This window comes from Alligator mississippiensis, chromosome 3 (assembly GCF_030867095.1).
Source record: "Alligator mississippiensis isolate rAllMis1 chromosome 3, rAllMis1, whole genome shotgun sequence".
Classification (NCBI taxonomy): Eukaryota; Metazoa; Chordata; order Crocodylia; family Alligatoridae; genus Alligator; species Alligator mississippiensis.
Window position 1 is genome coordinate 166,128,223 of NC_081826.1, and position 16,166 is coordinate 166,144,388.

Below are 16,166 nucleotides of genomic sequence, written 5' to 3' on the forward strand. Positions count from 1 at the left end.
TTTACTGCTATAATTTCAGCCTTCATAGTTATTCTCTATTTGGAATATGACCTTCTAGAGAATTTGTGGTGAATTTGTGGCCCCAGAGGAAGAAAAAAAAATCCATATAGAGCACTAGAGGACTTATCCTGCAGTCTGCGAAGGAATGTAGATAATTTAAACTTTTGATATAGTATTACAGCACCACATGGAAATTGAAATCTTTGATCACGTGCGTAAACTCAGTCCCAAGTATTATGCCGAGATTTTATTCAAACTAAAGATAAGCAACATCAGGCTTAAAATATCATTTGGCTTAACTCTAAGCCCTGCTGGGTGTATCTAACACATGATATTAATGCAACACAATAGCTCCTGGGTGCTGCATTGGCACATGTGCCCAGGACCACAGCACATCGAGCTGAAGTAGTGCAGCCCTGGCTGGCAGAGAGGCCAGGGGGTCAGCCTGCCAGCCCAGAGATCCAGCCTGCCAGCTGTTCCCTTCTGGCTCAACATGCTGCAGAGGGGCTAGTTGGCAGACAGCCCCCACACTGTAGCACCTTTGTGGCCCAACCAGCCCCAATCACGGTCTGCACATGCATTGGGGTGGAGTAAATAACTCTGCTGTAGGATAGTACTTGCATTGGACAGTACTTTCCTATGGCAGAGTTAATTCGTTTACTTCTGCCTAATAGGGGTGCACATATAAATGGTGAGGCTTTACTGCGGAGCTCAGTCAACTCCACAGTAAAGCATCTCGTGTAGACGCACCTGCTGTGACCCACTTCCCCCACACTAGTGGCACAGAAGAGCTGATTTAAAGAGCCAGCTGGGAATACCCCAGAAAGCAGGAAGTCAGGGTAGCCAGATCACTCTCTTCCAGTCACAGCCTGGTCAAATGTTACACTTAGGGCATGTTTTATTTAGAGCATAGTAAACATTACTAGAAGTTAGAAAGTATTCTAAGCTGTTGCATGATAAAGCTTACTACAATTTAAATAAAACATGTCCTAGGTGCCAGAGCCCTTGAAGATTGGTGTGCTGTGGTGTGCAACAGGGGTTGGGAGCAACAAAACAGCTGTTTTTCAGCTTCAGCCCTCCCCAGCCCACTGCACAGGAACCAAAGCAGCTATTACTCATTTCTTGAGTTTGGAAAAATAGAGCAATTCATCTGTTGCAAAAAACTCAGAAAGACCACATCTGGTCAGAATGTTTTTGATACTATGGATTCCTAGTGGAAATCTCTGGGTTTATCTTGTCAATCATGTGTAGGTGTTTACACATCTAACAGTGCCAATATGGTGTTGAACCCTGTGGTACCCCTGAAAGTATCTCACAGAAACCCAGACTACCACAGAACCCTGGGTGAGAATCACTGACCTAGCAGATGACTCTTGGGAAGCCAGTGGAGCTGGAATATAAAATATAAAGAAGCTCTAAGGTACCCACAATAGAGCACCTAAAACCTGGGGCATTAAAAATATAGTGATCATTTCTGATCTCAGTTACTTGCCCATAAACCTCTCTAATTAATTATGCTACTCATAAATTTATTTTAGAAAATATGTGGGATGGAAAAATGTGTGAAGGAGAAGTGAAGGAGTTTGGGTTTTTTTTTCTTTTTACACGCAACATAGGAGGAAGATTCATATTTCAGCATTTAATTGAATATCAGTCTTTTAAAAACAAAGTGAATTATCTCTTGGTATATAGACAAAAAATGAGGGAACAAGATACTTCAGTGTGAATGGATTGAAAGTGAGTCATTGGTGGCACCCCAAAATAATTTTTTCTCTTCCTGAGAACTTGAAGGCAGGTCTAAACAGATAAGAAAACAAATGAACAAGTTTAAAGACAATGTATTTGACTTATAGATGCAAATATCATCAATATCAATGGGAGGTCTGCTATGGACTGCAGAAAGTACCTCACCTTTAAAAATGGGCAAAGTCAATCTTCAGAAAAAGAGGTATACTTGAAAGGAAGCAGACCTCTGTCAAAAGTTTCTACTTTCAGGCACAGCTTGGTAAAGGGGCAGAATTTGTAAACCTTCAACAGAGCAAGCATTTGAATAAAGCAAGTTATGGGTCATTATTCAAGAAACAACCCCCCCCCCAAAAAAACCCAAACAAACCCCAAAACCAACAACTTTTCACAGTACAAGATTTGTATTGCTAACTTTGTATTCAATACAATAAAATAAAAAGTCATTTTAGGCTAAAAAGTATGTTTCATCCTCATTTAGGTTCCAGCTTAATATACAATAAAAATAGTGTACTTCTGGCTTCTGTGACACAAAGGTAGAAGAAACCAAAGCAGCTTGTCCTATTGGTGACACACAGGGGGTGCACATGGGTGCATGTGCACCCCTTGAAATTGGCCATGCTCCCCCTGAAATTGGCTGTTGCCACCACTGCTGGCAGTGTCTGCAGGTGGTCGCCACTCACCACCCTCTCTCTCTTCCTCCCACTGCCAATACCACTGTGGCCGCCCGTGGGCGGTCCCCGCTTGGCCTGCCCTCACCGCCAGTGTCACTGTGACTGCCTGTGGGCAGTTCCTGCTCACCGCCACCATGCCCCTGCCACTGACACTGCTGCCTGAAGGCAGCCACTGTGCCCCACCAGCCTCAGGAGGGACAAGGCGTTTATGAGACAACCCTTCAAAAAACTGAGCAAGCAGCAAGACAAAACAAAATAAAAGAAAGCAAAAGACCAGCTGTCTGAGTGAAGAGTAGGCCAGGGACACAACTAGGCATCAGAAAAAGAAAAAAAAAACACAAGAAGAAACACAGGAGACACCATACAGATTGTTCAGCACTTTCTGCAGCTGCAATAGGATGGGCAGTGGTAGTGACATGGAGATTATAATATGAGAAACTGTGTAACATAACAGTACTGTCTCCTGGACAACCACAACTCAATTAAATGAGAAAAAAATGAGTCTCCATCTCCTCCCCTGGGCACATGACATTGTAAGGACTTGTGTGCAGCGGGAAGAAAAACTGCAATATTGAAGCAAAGATTGCAGTACAGGCAGTCTTTGGACTTAGGACACAACCACATCTTACATTGAAACATAACTTGGAACTGATTTTCCCACAGGAAACAATATTATAAATGGGGTATTGGTTCCTGAACCAAGGCTGGATACCCTATTTTCACCAAAAATAACCCATAATTTTGTATTCAATCAATTATAGATGAGTAATATAGCTACTTCAATGTATTTATATTGTAAATAGCAATCATATTGATTTAGAAAGACTTCTTTGAGGTGACTTTGCTGGACTTTTTGAAGGGCTCTTGGTTGGACTTTTTGAAGGGTCATTGGCTGGAGTCGTCTCAGGAGCCTTGGCTGCAGGTTTTTCTGGAGTCTTGTCTGCTTTCTTAAAGGCAGTGTCCAAGGAAGTTTGGACAGATGTTCTCCAGGGAGATGGGTGGCACAGCAAACTTGTTCACTGGAATGGCGTGGTGTCAGATCAAGCGTTGTAAAGTCGAAACTGACGTCAGAAAGTTGAAACAGGGTGTCAATTTACAAATGTTTAAGTGATAAATGTTGCAACTCGAAACATTGTAAGTCAAGGATTGCCTACCACCAGGGGAGCTGGGGTGAGTACATCGGAAATGTACATGTCCAGCTACAGGAAATATCAAATAAGCAGACTCTTGTAGTGGCAGATAGTAGCAGTAGAAGCCTTTTATGTTTTGTTCAGGTTCCCAGTGACTAAAGACTTGATCTGTCCCTGCAAGGCACTGTCTACTTACATTTTTGGGGTAATTTCTAGTTGTGCTCCTGCTCACTGTTTGATCTTGCTCTTAAACATTCATTACATTAAGTTAATCAGCATTTCATTACTATGACTGTCAGGACTTGGGACCTACTTTCATGAGTCTCAAATGTATTATAGGTCATATACAGGGGTATAGGTTGTAGCCACATTGATTTAAGGACATCGTCAGAGAAGCGTCTTTGGGTAACTCTGATATCTTTTATTACACCAACTCATATAGTTGGAAAAATTTTTCTTAGCAAGCTTTTGGGTATAAATACCCTTCATCAGGCTGAGGAGGTATCTGCAGTTGGTGTGTGCTCTTCCTGGATGTTATGAATAGTAAAGAAGCCAGAGACTGGTATGCAGGCGAGAAAGGCGGTGGTGCTTGGAGAAGCAAGTGCTTAACTTCTTGTGCAGGGGCTCCTGCAGTGGTGGTGCAGGCTGCTGCTACTGCCTAAGCACAAGCTCCCTGAGCACAGGCTGCTGCTGTGCCAGTGGTACAGGTTCCTAGGGGGCTGCCGTTTGGAACTAGACACCTCTCCAGGGCTGGTGTCTAGGTCATCCCCCACCCTCCCCCAACATCTCTTCCAGCTCTTATATGATTGCATCCTCCGCAAAGTGTTTTTTTTACTGCAGTGCAGTATGCAGCTTCCTGATGCCCCCTGATGTGAGTTGTACAAGTTCAGGGACTTGGAGCTGCCTTGACATTTGCCTTTGTATTTGTTCCTCAGCACCCTTCCCTGGACATTGCTCAGTGAAAAGGATTTTCTAAACATGCCTGTTTTAGAGCAAACTTGTGTGAAGTTGGAAGAAATATCTTCCCTAATGAGACGGTTTTGTAATTTGCCATTTTTTCTTGGTGATTCATATTTACAGTAAGTTTGGCTCTGAGGAAACTTCTCAGCATTGATATTCTGCATGGGATGCTCAAACAGATCTCCCATGCACATGCTCTCCCTGCTCAAACTAGAAATCTTGTTAGCCTGATGAGGAGGTACCGCTGCTGGTTCGGCCTCTGGAAGATTTTCTTCCCCAAACTCTCTACCTAGAGGCAGTGATCTGCTTCTTGGTGGAGAAAGGCCAGGTGACTGTTGGGGAAACAGTGGGGCTGGTTCTCCTCTACTCCCTCCCTGCGCACATCCTGGTGATCTGCTGGCTGTTCTCACTGTGTCTGTGAAGACAAACTTTGTGGCTTTGGCCTCTTCATCTCTCATGTTTCCCTCAGCTATTTTTCTCTCTTCATATTGTATTTTTGCTGGATATGTGATGTCTGTTACCTCAGTCACATGCCACGTCATTATATTCGTAATTTCATCAGTCATATCTTGGGTCTTGTTTTTCTGTAGCAGAAACAAATGAGGAAGGACAATAAATGTGTTAATTCCTTCATTCTCCCTTCTTTACATGGCAACACCTGTCTACTGGGTGTGATTCCAACTTATAGGATAAACACTAACAGCCACCTATGAAAAGTGGCATGTATCACCAGAGCCTTTTGGATACGGTGGGATATAAACTGAACAGAATAAATATAGGAAATCAAAAAACAGCCAGTTCAGGAAAGGTCAGCGAAGGACAAATGAGGATTAGTTTGTTTCTGAAGGGCTGATATGCAGTCTGAAGACCATGGAAGACAATTTTGACCATCTTGAAGGCCAGGGGAGGTTTGTCACTGATTTCAGCAGGGCCAGGATTCCCCCACGTGAGCCTAGATATGACCTGATTTTCCCAGTTTACGATATTACAAGTGTCAGGGGGACTAGGAGTTGCATACAGCTCTGGACACACTCTGTGCAATGGGCCCTGTGTCCAGAGTCTCTGCCACATGCAGAGTGAGAAATGACAGCTAATCTTACTTCCATGGTCCATATTTGAATAGGTGCTGAGGCCAGGCATTGGGACCATCTCTAACACCCCCTCCCCACACTTCTCAACTAGCTTGCCTCCCCTTATGGAAAAGAATGAATTTTACACTAGTCATTCACCAATTACCTTGTTAAGGTATAAATGATATATATACATATATCTATAAATTCTACTGTGGCTTTGTTTCTAACCTTTATTGCTTTATGAAGCAGATGTTTCTTTTTGCTCTGTCACTTTCTCGTTCCATCCATCCGATGTTTTTCTTTTAAGAAGCTTTTGAGTTTTTCATAGTCCATCTAAACCCTGGCTAAATCTCCTGAAAAACATGTAATATAGTTTCTGCTGCAATTAATTTCTGCTCCACCCCCTCCTATACCTGTTTCTTTTTGCGAAAGCAATTGTAGCATTCTTTAACAGATTCCAAGAAGTTTCTACTACCATTTGTGAGCTATAGCTTGGAGGTTTCCAAACTGTTTCAGTGGAGCGTATTGCTGATGAATTAACACAGGCCACATCCTGTCTTTTCAAACGCACAATGAGAATGGAAGGATGCACCTTTCCCTTATGAGCCAGGAAGGGGACCATGCTCCATATCTCTCTTTTCTATGAGATGTTCTAAGTCACCTTCTCCATGCATTTTATAGTAGGGTCTTGCAGTGATATGTTAGATAGCCAATTGAGTGCTTGGATGCTTGGCAAGGGGACAAGAATGAGGAATAATGGAAATAGGACAAGGCCAAGTTGGAGGGGACCCAAAAGCAGAGGTCAGGCTTGTTGGGGAGAGAGAGTCAGCACAGGGCCCTGGGGTCACTAGAGTGTACACCTGTCCAAATCCTGGGGTAGACCTGAAGATCCATGTGTCTCCCTGCTCCTCTGCTGTCAGCATATTTCTGTGAGCCTTACCCTTAAAGTGTCCCCCCCACTTTTCCCCTTTCTCCCTAGACTGGTGGAAAACCCATTACTGCTGTCAGCTCCTGAGTCAACTCAGATGGCAGAACCCAGTCCAGTGTATTTAAAGGTCACACTGTGCCGACAGTCCAACTGGATGCCATTTGGTGCCACATGAGTTAGTTTATTTTCCCAGGTGATATTTTAAAAACCTGGATAGTTGCATACACAAAGATGTTACAGTAGTAGTAAGTTTGTAAAGACAAGTGCCCCAAACTGGGCAAGGCCAGGATGAATGTTGCTTGTGGTTCTTAGTGTTTGGTCCCTGTGTGTGCATGGGCTCTGACACAGTCGCCACCACTGCCAGTATAGCTGCTGCAGCTAGCCCAGCCCCTGCTGGTGTCCCTGCCTCCCAAGATGCAGACTTTGGTTGTGATGCCTCCGGTGTGTGGCCTAGGCTTTACTGGGTGTGTCTACATGAGATGCTATGTTGCCATAGCTCATTGCTATGGTGACAAAGCATTGGCGGGCTTGTTTGCTACTGCACAGTAACATCAGAAATGACCCGTGCAGCATTGGGACTGCTCAGGAACGTCGGTTACTTGCTTAAGCAAATACTAAATGACTGCACAGTAACAACTGTACAGTCCGGTGCACGTGTAGATGCGCCAACTAACTGTACAGGATTAAACTCTACTCCAAATAGAACATGATATCCTTCCTTGTGGGCTTTCCTGGGGAGTGGGACCAAAGTGGAATTCCTAGCCTTTACAGTACATCATCACTGACTTCCTGTGCCACTGTGCATGCATAGTGGATTGTGTGTTGGTTCAGCAGAGGAGATGCAGCCAGGATTTCAGGAAGAGATGAACTTGACTATATTCTAAACCAAGGAGGACTCCTTTGTTCCCAGCATCCTTACTGATTGCCCTTAGCCCTAGGAGTCGTGGAGTTATCCCTCATGTTGCCCCTTCCTTTTTTCTTGCCCATGTTCTGCCCTTTATCCTCCTAATTTCTACCAAGTGCCATTTATTGCCTCCTTTTCTCCTTGCCATGTACTGCTGCTTGATCCTTATTTGCTGCCTTCCCTTTCCTGCTGAATGCAGAGGGGCTTAGAGCCAAAGCTTTCTCTTTCTTGAATGTGCAGTCATGGCGCTTTGGCCAGATGATGAACTATCCTCTACGAGTCTCCACTTCCATTTGTATTTTTTTTGTAATGTTTTCCTCCTATCAGTTGTATTCCTCATTATCTTCAACTTGGAGTGGGGGGATTAGATTATTAGAAACACTGATCATATGATGTGATATCATGATTGGATCACAATCACCTTGCACTAAGCAACCACCTAGCCTTTGTCTGCTAGCATCAAATGCTTTGCGCCATGATTGGATATGTCTGTCTCATTTGAATAAAAGCCATATCCTTCCTCCCAGTAGGGTTGGAGTACTGTTGTAGCCATGATGATCTGGGCAATATGCAAGGATCAAGGTGATTTTAGGGACATTTTTTCTTGGACCAACTGTATAGCTGGGAAAGAATTTCCCACTTCAGTTTCTACTTTTTCTATCATGTTTGTCTTCCAGTCCCAGTCTTTTTGCTTTGTTAGATAAGTTTCTGGGCACCAGGTGCCCTTCTTCTGTGTCCTTGGCTAACATCGCTCCCAAATTTTACACCTGGTCCAATAAAAGACACCTCCAAAATTCCCCCCACATTTTTTCTCACTTTCACAGCCTTTGTCATGCACAGAGACACAGAGCCCTAAGTCCCATTCTTGACTTCCTCAAACCCCTCCTCCTCCTGCCCCACCCTTCTCCTTCCTGACCGGGAGTCTCTGCCACCCACTGGAGCCCTCCCTGGAAGGAACTCAAGGAGAATCCCAGTCCTTTGCTGCCTCCCCCAGATCCTGTCAGGCACAGCTCAGCTGCTCTGCAGAAACAGGTGTAGGAACAGGGAAATGGCAGGAGGAAATGGGTAGGGAGAAATAGAAGAGGGAGGAAAGGCCCCTGTGGAAGTCAGAGGAGTGGTGGGAGCTCTTGTTGGGTCTGCAGCAATCTGGGCTTGACCTCCAGTGGCTGAGACTTGGAGCACCCGAGTCAGAGTGACAGACAGCTGGACAGACAGACAGAGCTGCAGGGGATCAAAACTCCCCCCCCCAAAGGGCACAACTGGGTATTTTGTCCTTAGTCCAAACATTGTAGAGGGCCTGAACTGGCTGAGATTTGGCAGATCTCACAACTGGCTTTTCTACCAAACTTACTACCATGTTGTTGAATGCTCGGGCATTGTGGCTTGGGCCTGAATTACAGGCTGTGACTGAAAAGGGCCACAACCCTGAACTCATTAACCATGAGGAAGGGTTGGGGACCATTCAGAGGGGGGCCAAGTTCACCACTTGGCACAAACCCGAGGTGACACCTGTGGGGCAGGAGGGATGGACAGATAATAGAGAGGTGGCCCTGGGACCAGAAATAGGAATCAGATCCTCCCTCACCTGTATGAGCTTCAGCCAGAGAGACCTGCCACCATGAAGGTCTGTTCAGGGCTGAGCCTCTGGCCTGGGGTTCTGGAACTGGCCCTACAGGCTGATGTCAGCCCTCTATGAGGTCACTGCCTCTCTCGCCCAATGCCTGATATCCTACCAACGCATCTCTAGGAGGTCACTGTCTGCCTCACCCTCCCCACCCAGCTGGGCTCATCCCCTACCCATAGCAGCCCCTTCACTGTATAGCCTGGCATATCCTGTATCCCATCCCTGACAGTGCCCAGTGCCAGAGGCTGGAGAGAACAGTACAGGAGAAGCCCATCCTGGACAGTGGGGGGACTAGTCTGGCCAGAGAGGGGACGGTTCTGCCAAAGTCCATGTGGGTGCAGTGTGTGTGACAAAACCAAGGGTGGTTATACACGTGCTCTGGGAGTGTGGGCAGCAGTGCTTTAGTTAGAGTGGCTCTCAGAGCTGCTTTAATTAAATTCCTGGATCATCACATGGATCAGTGTCCCTGCACTGAAAAATGGTAGTGGGAACACTTTAACTACAGCTTGTTGAAAAAGCTTTACTTAAAGTGCCCCCTGCTGCCATTTTTCAGTGCAGGGACACTGATACACATGACACTGGAGTCTACTGGAGTGTGGTAATTACCGTGCTCCAGCAGACTCAAGTCTGCTCCCACACATTGTAATCACAGTGTGTTGGAGGTGACTGTCAGAACCCATTAGTAGCTGGATGCCTATGGCACAGTGGAATCTCCCGCCACAGTGGAATCTCCCGCTGTCAATCATTCTGAATACTATGGCACAGTGGAAAATTCCACTAGTGGCAGTAACTAGGTCACGGTGGGAAAATTCCGCTATGTCAGAACCCAATAACTATATGCCACTGTAATGGAAAATTACAGTTTAGAAAAAAGTTCCTGCCAACTTTATGCAAACACGCACACCACCATTGGCCGGTTCCAAATTATTCATATTTGGCGACTAGTGATTGGCTTACTAGCCATATAAAAGTTAAAGCAGTTTCCGCCCAAGTTGGAGAACTCCACCTGGTGGACTGATCACCCACCAGTGACTCCCTGTCAATGACCTACCTGACGTATCCCACGCTCTGTATGCCCAATAAGCCGTTCACGTCATCTCATCTTATTCGAAGAGCTCACGTTTGCAACTGTAATCTAAGTCAGTTCTTCTTCCTGCGCTGTATACATCGACGGCGTAAGTAAATAATCTCTTTGTTCAACCAATACGCTTCAGTGCCTAATTCCGCTCCATCGGTCAAAAGTACCCGCCTGCCGTTTCGGGCTACTGGCCACAGCCCGGCCTGCCACTCGACCGCCACAGTGACCAAGTGACAGAACCAAGTGGCAGACACGGGACTTTGGGGAACAGCCTCTGAATTAGAACTACCTAGATCTTAAATGCTGGAGGCTGTAAGTGAGAGAGGAACAGTGGAAAAAACCATGGTCATACTCTGTTCACTCTCCCTTTCAGCAGCCACTCACTGGGCGCATCTACATGAGACACTATGTCACCGTAGCAATGAGCTATGGCAACATAGCATAAGCAGACACTAACCATGATGCTACTGCACAGTAACTCATTTCTATTGTGCAGTAGGGTCAGAAATGACCTGTGCACCACTGGGACTGTACAGCACCCCAACTGCGCAGTGGGGCGCACATATAGATGCACCCCCTGCCACTTGGGTGACACTGGTATGTTCTTCATCTTTTAACACTAAAGTACATTTATTTTTTACAGAAGGACTTGAGACGATGTTAAACAAAATGCATTTTTCTCTCCTGCAGCATCAATTATAAGACAGAATTTTTAGCCTGAAGACTTTAAAAAGTCCATTTCTTTTCCAATTTGTGCTATAATGGGTCCTTAAAGTAATGGTGAGGCTACACTCAGAAACAGAATAATAAAACTTCAGTAAAGGGATTTGAGAGAGTTGGGATTCTTCTTTGGAAAAAATAAAGGAAGGAGAAGTTGAATCATTTCACTTTGAACACAGTTGTAGTCAGTAGTGCCCTGGGGCGCTTGTCCACATTACACCTTTCCTGTTACAACGTTACACTTTTCCTGTGCCCATATGACAAAAATGGCCATTAGGCTCAGTAAAATCACATCTGTGTATCCAGGTTATCAGCTGTTTTATTGTTTTAGTGGGGTCTTTGTGGTTATTTAAAACGCCTCCAACATCTTTTATTTTTAGCTCCTAAATTTCTTCCATGAGGTTTATTTTTATCATTTTAAACTAGCCAATTGCCTGTCAAGAATTAAGGGGGGGGGAGCTGATGGGGATGGAACCCCGTGCCCCCCATCCAGGCCCTCTCCCCGCTTCTCTCCTGCTGCTTGGGGTCCCGGCCTTTTCCCCACCTCCCCACCGCAGCGGTGGGGGGAGGAGAGGAGAGGAGCGGGCCCGGCCCAGGTGCAATGAGAACCAGGCCTGAGGAAGGGGAAGCTGGGCCACTGGGGGGGAGGGGGAAGCAGCGGGCCCAGGCCAAAACCAGCAGTGGTGGGGAGATGGAAGGAGCGGGGGAGGAGCCGAGAGAGGGGAGAGCGGGGGATGAGGGAAGAGTGGGATGGGGTCCAATGTGGGGGAGGAGGCCCACTCCTCCCCTCCCCCTGCCACATTGGCCTGTGATGGACCAGGCCTGCTGCCCCATGTGGCAGTGGAAGTGGGGGAAAGGGAGGAGTGGGCCCAGGCCCAATGTGGGGGAGGACCGGGCGGCAGGAGAAGCAGTGGGCTCATGCCGTCCCGGCAGCAGCAGGGGCGACAGGTGGAGCGGGCTTGGGACCAATGCAGGGCAGAGCGGGCTGGTGGGGATGTAGTGGGACTGAGCCCAAGGTGGGAAGCAGCCCCACTCCTCCCCTCCCCCAGCTGCTGCTGTGTCAGGTTGGGCCCACTGCTCCCCCCACACCGCCTTGGCGGACCGGCTTTTCCCTCGGCTTAGGCTTGGTCCTCCTCCCCTGCTCAGGCCTTGGTCCCACTCCTCCCCCACCTAGTCCTCCCCCATGTCAGCTCAGAACCCGCTCCTCCCGTACCTCCTGTCATCATTGGGTCAGCCCAGGTCCACTGCTCCCCCTGCCACAGTGGCCTGGCTTCTTCCCACCCTCAGGCCCGGTCCTCCCCTGCATCAGGGCTGGGCCCACTCCTCACCTCCCCCTACTGCCACCACTGTGGTGTGCCTGCTAGTCCCCCAACCCAGCTGCTGTGCCCACCCCACACCAAAAATCAGCTACCTCTGTAGGTGGCTGTGGCAGCCAGCCCCTGCTGCAGTGGCCCTGCTGGGGGTGAGAGCTCTGCTCCACCTGGAAGCAGCCTTCATCTTACTGCAACACTGTTCCCAGTTGCATTTGATGCCAAGTTGCTCTAATTGTTCAGAAATAGAGATATAAACAGGTTTATTCCTATGGCTTCCCAGTTGTGTCATGATCATAGAATCATAGAAGTAGGGTGGGAAGGGACCTTGTAGATCTTCAAGTCCAACCCCCTGCCTGGGCAGGAGGGAAACTGGGCTCAAATGACCCCAGTCAGGTAGGCATCGAGTCGCTTCTTAAAGACCCCCAGTGTAAGAGCCAGCATCACTTCCCTTGGAAGTTGGTTCCAGATCCTAGCCGCCCCGACTGTGAAGTAGTTCCTACAGATGTCTAATCTAAACCTACTCTCCAACAATCTGTGGCTGTTATTCCTTGTTATCCCGGGGGTCACTAGGGGAAACAAGGTCTCCCCCAAACCCTTCTGGTCCCCCCTAGTGAGTTTATAGACAGTCACCAGGTCCCCCCTCAGCCTTCTCTTGTGAAGGCTGAACAGGTTCAGGGCTTGTAGCCTTTCACTGTAGGGTCTGCCCTGCTGTCCCTGGATTATGCGGGTGGCCCTCCTCTGGACCCTCTCAATGTTGTCCACATCCCTCTTGAAGTGGGGTGCCCAGAACTGGACACAGTACTCCAGCTATGGCCTGACCAGTGTCTCATAGAGGGGGAGGATCGCCTCCTTGGCCCTACTCGAGATGCACCTGTGGATGCACGATAGGGTCTGGTTAGCCCTGCCGACCATGACCTTGCATTGTTGGCCCATGTTCATCTTGGAGTCAATGATGACTCCAAGATCCCTTTCTGCCTCCATGCTCTCAAGAAGGGAGTTTCCCATCTTATAAGTGTGCTGCCGGTTACTACTGCCCAAGTGCAGCACCCTGCACTTGTCCGTATTGAAACGCATCCTGTTTTTGTTAGCCCACCCCTGCAACCTATCCAGGTCTTTCTGCAGTCTTTCCCTCCCTGCTAGCGTGCCCACCTCACCCCAAAATTTTGGTATCATCAGCAAATTTGAACAGGTTGCTTTTCACCCCATCGTCCAAATCGCTGATAAAGAAATTGAACAACGCGGGCCCAAGGACCGAGCCCTGTGGGACTCCGCTGCCCACTTCCCTCCAGGTCGAATATGACCCGTCCACCACCACCCTCTGAGTATGACCCTTCAGCCAATTAGCAATCCATCTGACTACGTAGGCATCAATGCCACAGTCGTCTAGTTTTTTAATGAGGATGGGGTGGGAGACAGTGTCAAGGGCCTTGCTGAAGTCCAGAAAGACTACATCCATGGCGACACCTGCATCCAATGCTTTTGTGACCTGATCGTAAAAGGCAATCAGGTTGTTCTGACATGATCTGCCCCTAATGAAACTGTGCTGGTTGCCCTTGAGCATCATCCCCGATGCCGGCCCATCACAGATGTGCTCCTTGATGATCTTCTCAAAGAGTTTCCCCAGGATTGAGGTAAGACTGATGGGCCTATAGTTGCCTGGGTCCTCCCTCCTCCCTTTCTTTAAGATGGGGACCACATTGGCTATCTTCCAATCATCTGGCACCTGGCCCAAGCACCACGAGCGCTCATAAAGCCGTACCAAGGGCCCAGCAATAACCCCTGCTAGCTCCCTCAACACCCTGGGGTGGAGAGCATCTGGACCTGCTGACTTGAACACGTCCAGCCCCTCCAGAAGCACTCTAACCCGGTCCTCCTCAACCTTAGGTCTTGAGGCGTTCCCTTCACTCCAAATGTCAATCAGGGCCTCAACTTCTGCATACGTCCAATTTGGTCCCCATCCTTGTAAAGGATCCATCATGTCTTCCAAAATTTGACTTTTCTTGCTCCTCTCCATGGCCAACAACACGTAAAGCAGAGCAGATGATACGCACTACAACCTGTGCCTGCTGTTAGGACCTGTTCTGGGACATGTGAAATTTTTATCAAGAGAAGCATAAGAGAAGTGTGATTTGTCCAATCTCCAGACATTTGAGGCAATTCTTTGCTTTTGGTAGTCTAGCCCATGGCATTCAGAAGCATACTCACACTACTATTGTTCTGGAAATTCTTGAAAATGTTGGGTGATCACTTCAGGCGAGAAACCGTGAAACTGTTTGAATGGTTCAATGACACTTATTTCTTGTAGATATGTGGACCAAACAAATCCTTTTTGAGCATTTTCCACAAGGGTGATCAGGGCTCACTCTTATAGTGTGTGGTGCGGGGGTGGGGAGTGGAAGAACAAGGGTGGTGGTCCAGAAGATCTCTCTCATGTATGGGACATATATGGTTTGCTCAAGAGTGTTCAAGCACACAAGCTACCATTTTTGGTACATAGTAACATCTCAGCTCTTTTCAAGAAATACAAGCAGCTTTCAGTTGCAGAGAGCACATGGTTTCAGTAGCTATTGACATGTAAATGACAGGAGTGGTTTCATGCTAATCTAGGAGAGTGACTTTTTGCAGGCATTTGAGACAGAAGTCACTCCACAGGTCAAAATCTTGCTAAAGACAATGTCTTCCTTGAATCCTGAGGGACTAACAAGAAATCAGAGGTTAATCTTGAAGGCTGTTGAACATTCATTTTGCAGACGTATGGTTCTACTGATGGGATTCAGCAACTTGATGTACCTCTGGTCTGGTATTTTAAAACTCATGAAGAGCCAACTTTGCAGGTTTGCCATGAAGAGGATGCTGTTATTTGAAGTGGGGAAGCTGGTCTCTCATTGCAACAAACAGAAAGCGTGATTGCCAAAGACTATAGCCGATTCCTGGCCATACATCCAGGACAAGCCTTGTCAGATATGGGCACACGAAAGCAGCTCAGACTGGTGGGAAAGAATAGTCATGTCAACATGATGACCAGTGGCTGGAAACATTCAGAATGAGCAAAGAGATGTTCTTCCACATTGTTAGCTTGCTGAACCCACATATCCAGTGTCAGAGGACTGTCATATGGAAGCCCATCAGCCTAGAGAAGCGTGTTGCTATGGCTATCATGAAACTGGCCACTCCAAGAAGTCTGTGCCATGTTGTGAACCATTCGGCTTGGCTCCCTGCACTACTGGGAGGGCCATCAGTGAGGTTTACCAACTGCTACAGGACCTAGCAGCAAACAAATCCATATGCCTAAGTAACGCCTGCAAAGTGGTGGAAGAATATCACAAAATGGGCTTCCTTAACTGCGTGGGAGCACTTGACAGCATGCACATTCCCATCCTAAACTGGTCCCAGGACAACCGTTCATTCATAAACAGAAAGGGGTTTCCTTCTGTGATTCTGCAAGCCATCATGGACCACAGAGGCAGATTTACAAACATTTACATAGAATGGGCAGGAAGTGCCCATGATGCTTGTGTGTTTTGAAACTTTCCACTGCCTGAGATAATGGACAAGAGCCAACATGCCCCAGAACTGGAAGAGGTTGCCATCCGAGGTGTTTCAGTGCCTGCCCTGATACTAGCTCTCACAGCCTACCCGGTTCTGCCCTGGCTCATGAAGCCATATGTGGGGCAAGTGAGTGACCCACAGAAATTGCTGTTTAACAAGCAGCTAAGCAAGTGTGAGTGTGCATTTCAGCACTTGAAAGCCTGTTGGAGATCACTCAACTACAGGCTAGAAGTTGATGCTGATAACATTACCCCTTATGTAGTGGCAGCATGTGTCCTGCATAATAGCTGTGAAACCAGGGGCGAGGTCTTCAGTGACACTTGGAGAGATCAATTAAGAGAACTGACACAAGCCATGACCTTCACTAGCAGAGAAGCAGTTGATTGTGGGGGGCTAGAGATACAGGCAAATAGCAGGAGGGGTGCTGTGATCAGAAATTGTCTGGTGGCACACACAGGTGCTGCTCTGAG

The 16,166-nt window shown here is 47.4% G+C and overlaps 1 protein-coding gene across 1 annotated transcript; it reads right to left on the minus strand.

Moving 5' to 3' along the window:
* Positions 1–1,624: 1,624 nt before the first annotated feature.
* On the minus strand, positions 1,625–11,963 carry LOC109283961 (uncharacterized). Its single transcript, XM_019490777.2, has 2 exons — positions 5,809–11,963; positions 1,625–5,091 (listed from the first exon to the last, which is right to left on the minus strand). The coding sequence occupies exon 2, from the start codon at positions 5,071–5,073 to the stop codon at positions 4,153–4,155; it is 921 nt and encodes a 306-aa protein (XP_019346322.1). The 5' UTR covers positions 5,074–5,091; positions 5,809–11,963; the 3' UTR covers positions 1,625–4,152.
* Positions 11,964–16,166: the final 4,203 nt, after the last annotated feature.

Bases quoted from the DNA above. Each gene is read 5' to 3' on its own strand.
- LOC109283961 (XM_019490777.2), bottom strand. From the start codon at position 5,073: ATGACTGATGAAATTACGAATATAATGACGTGGCATGTGACTGAGGTA.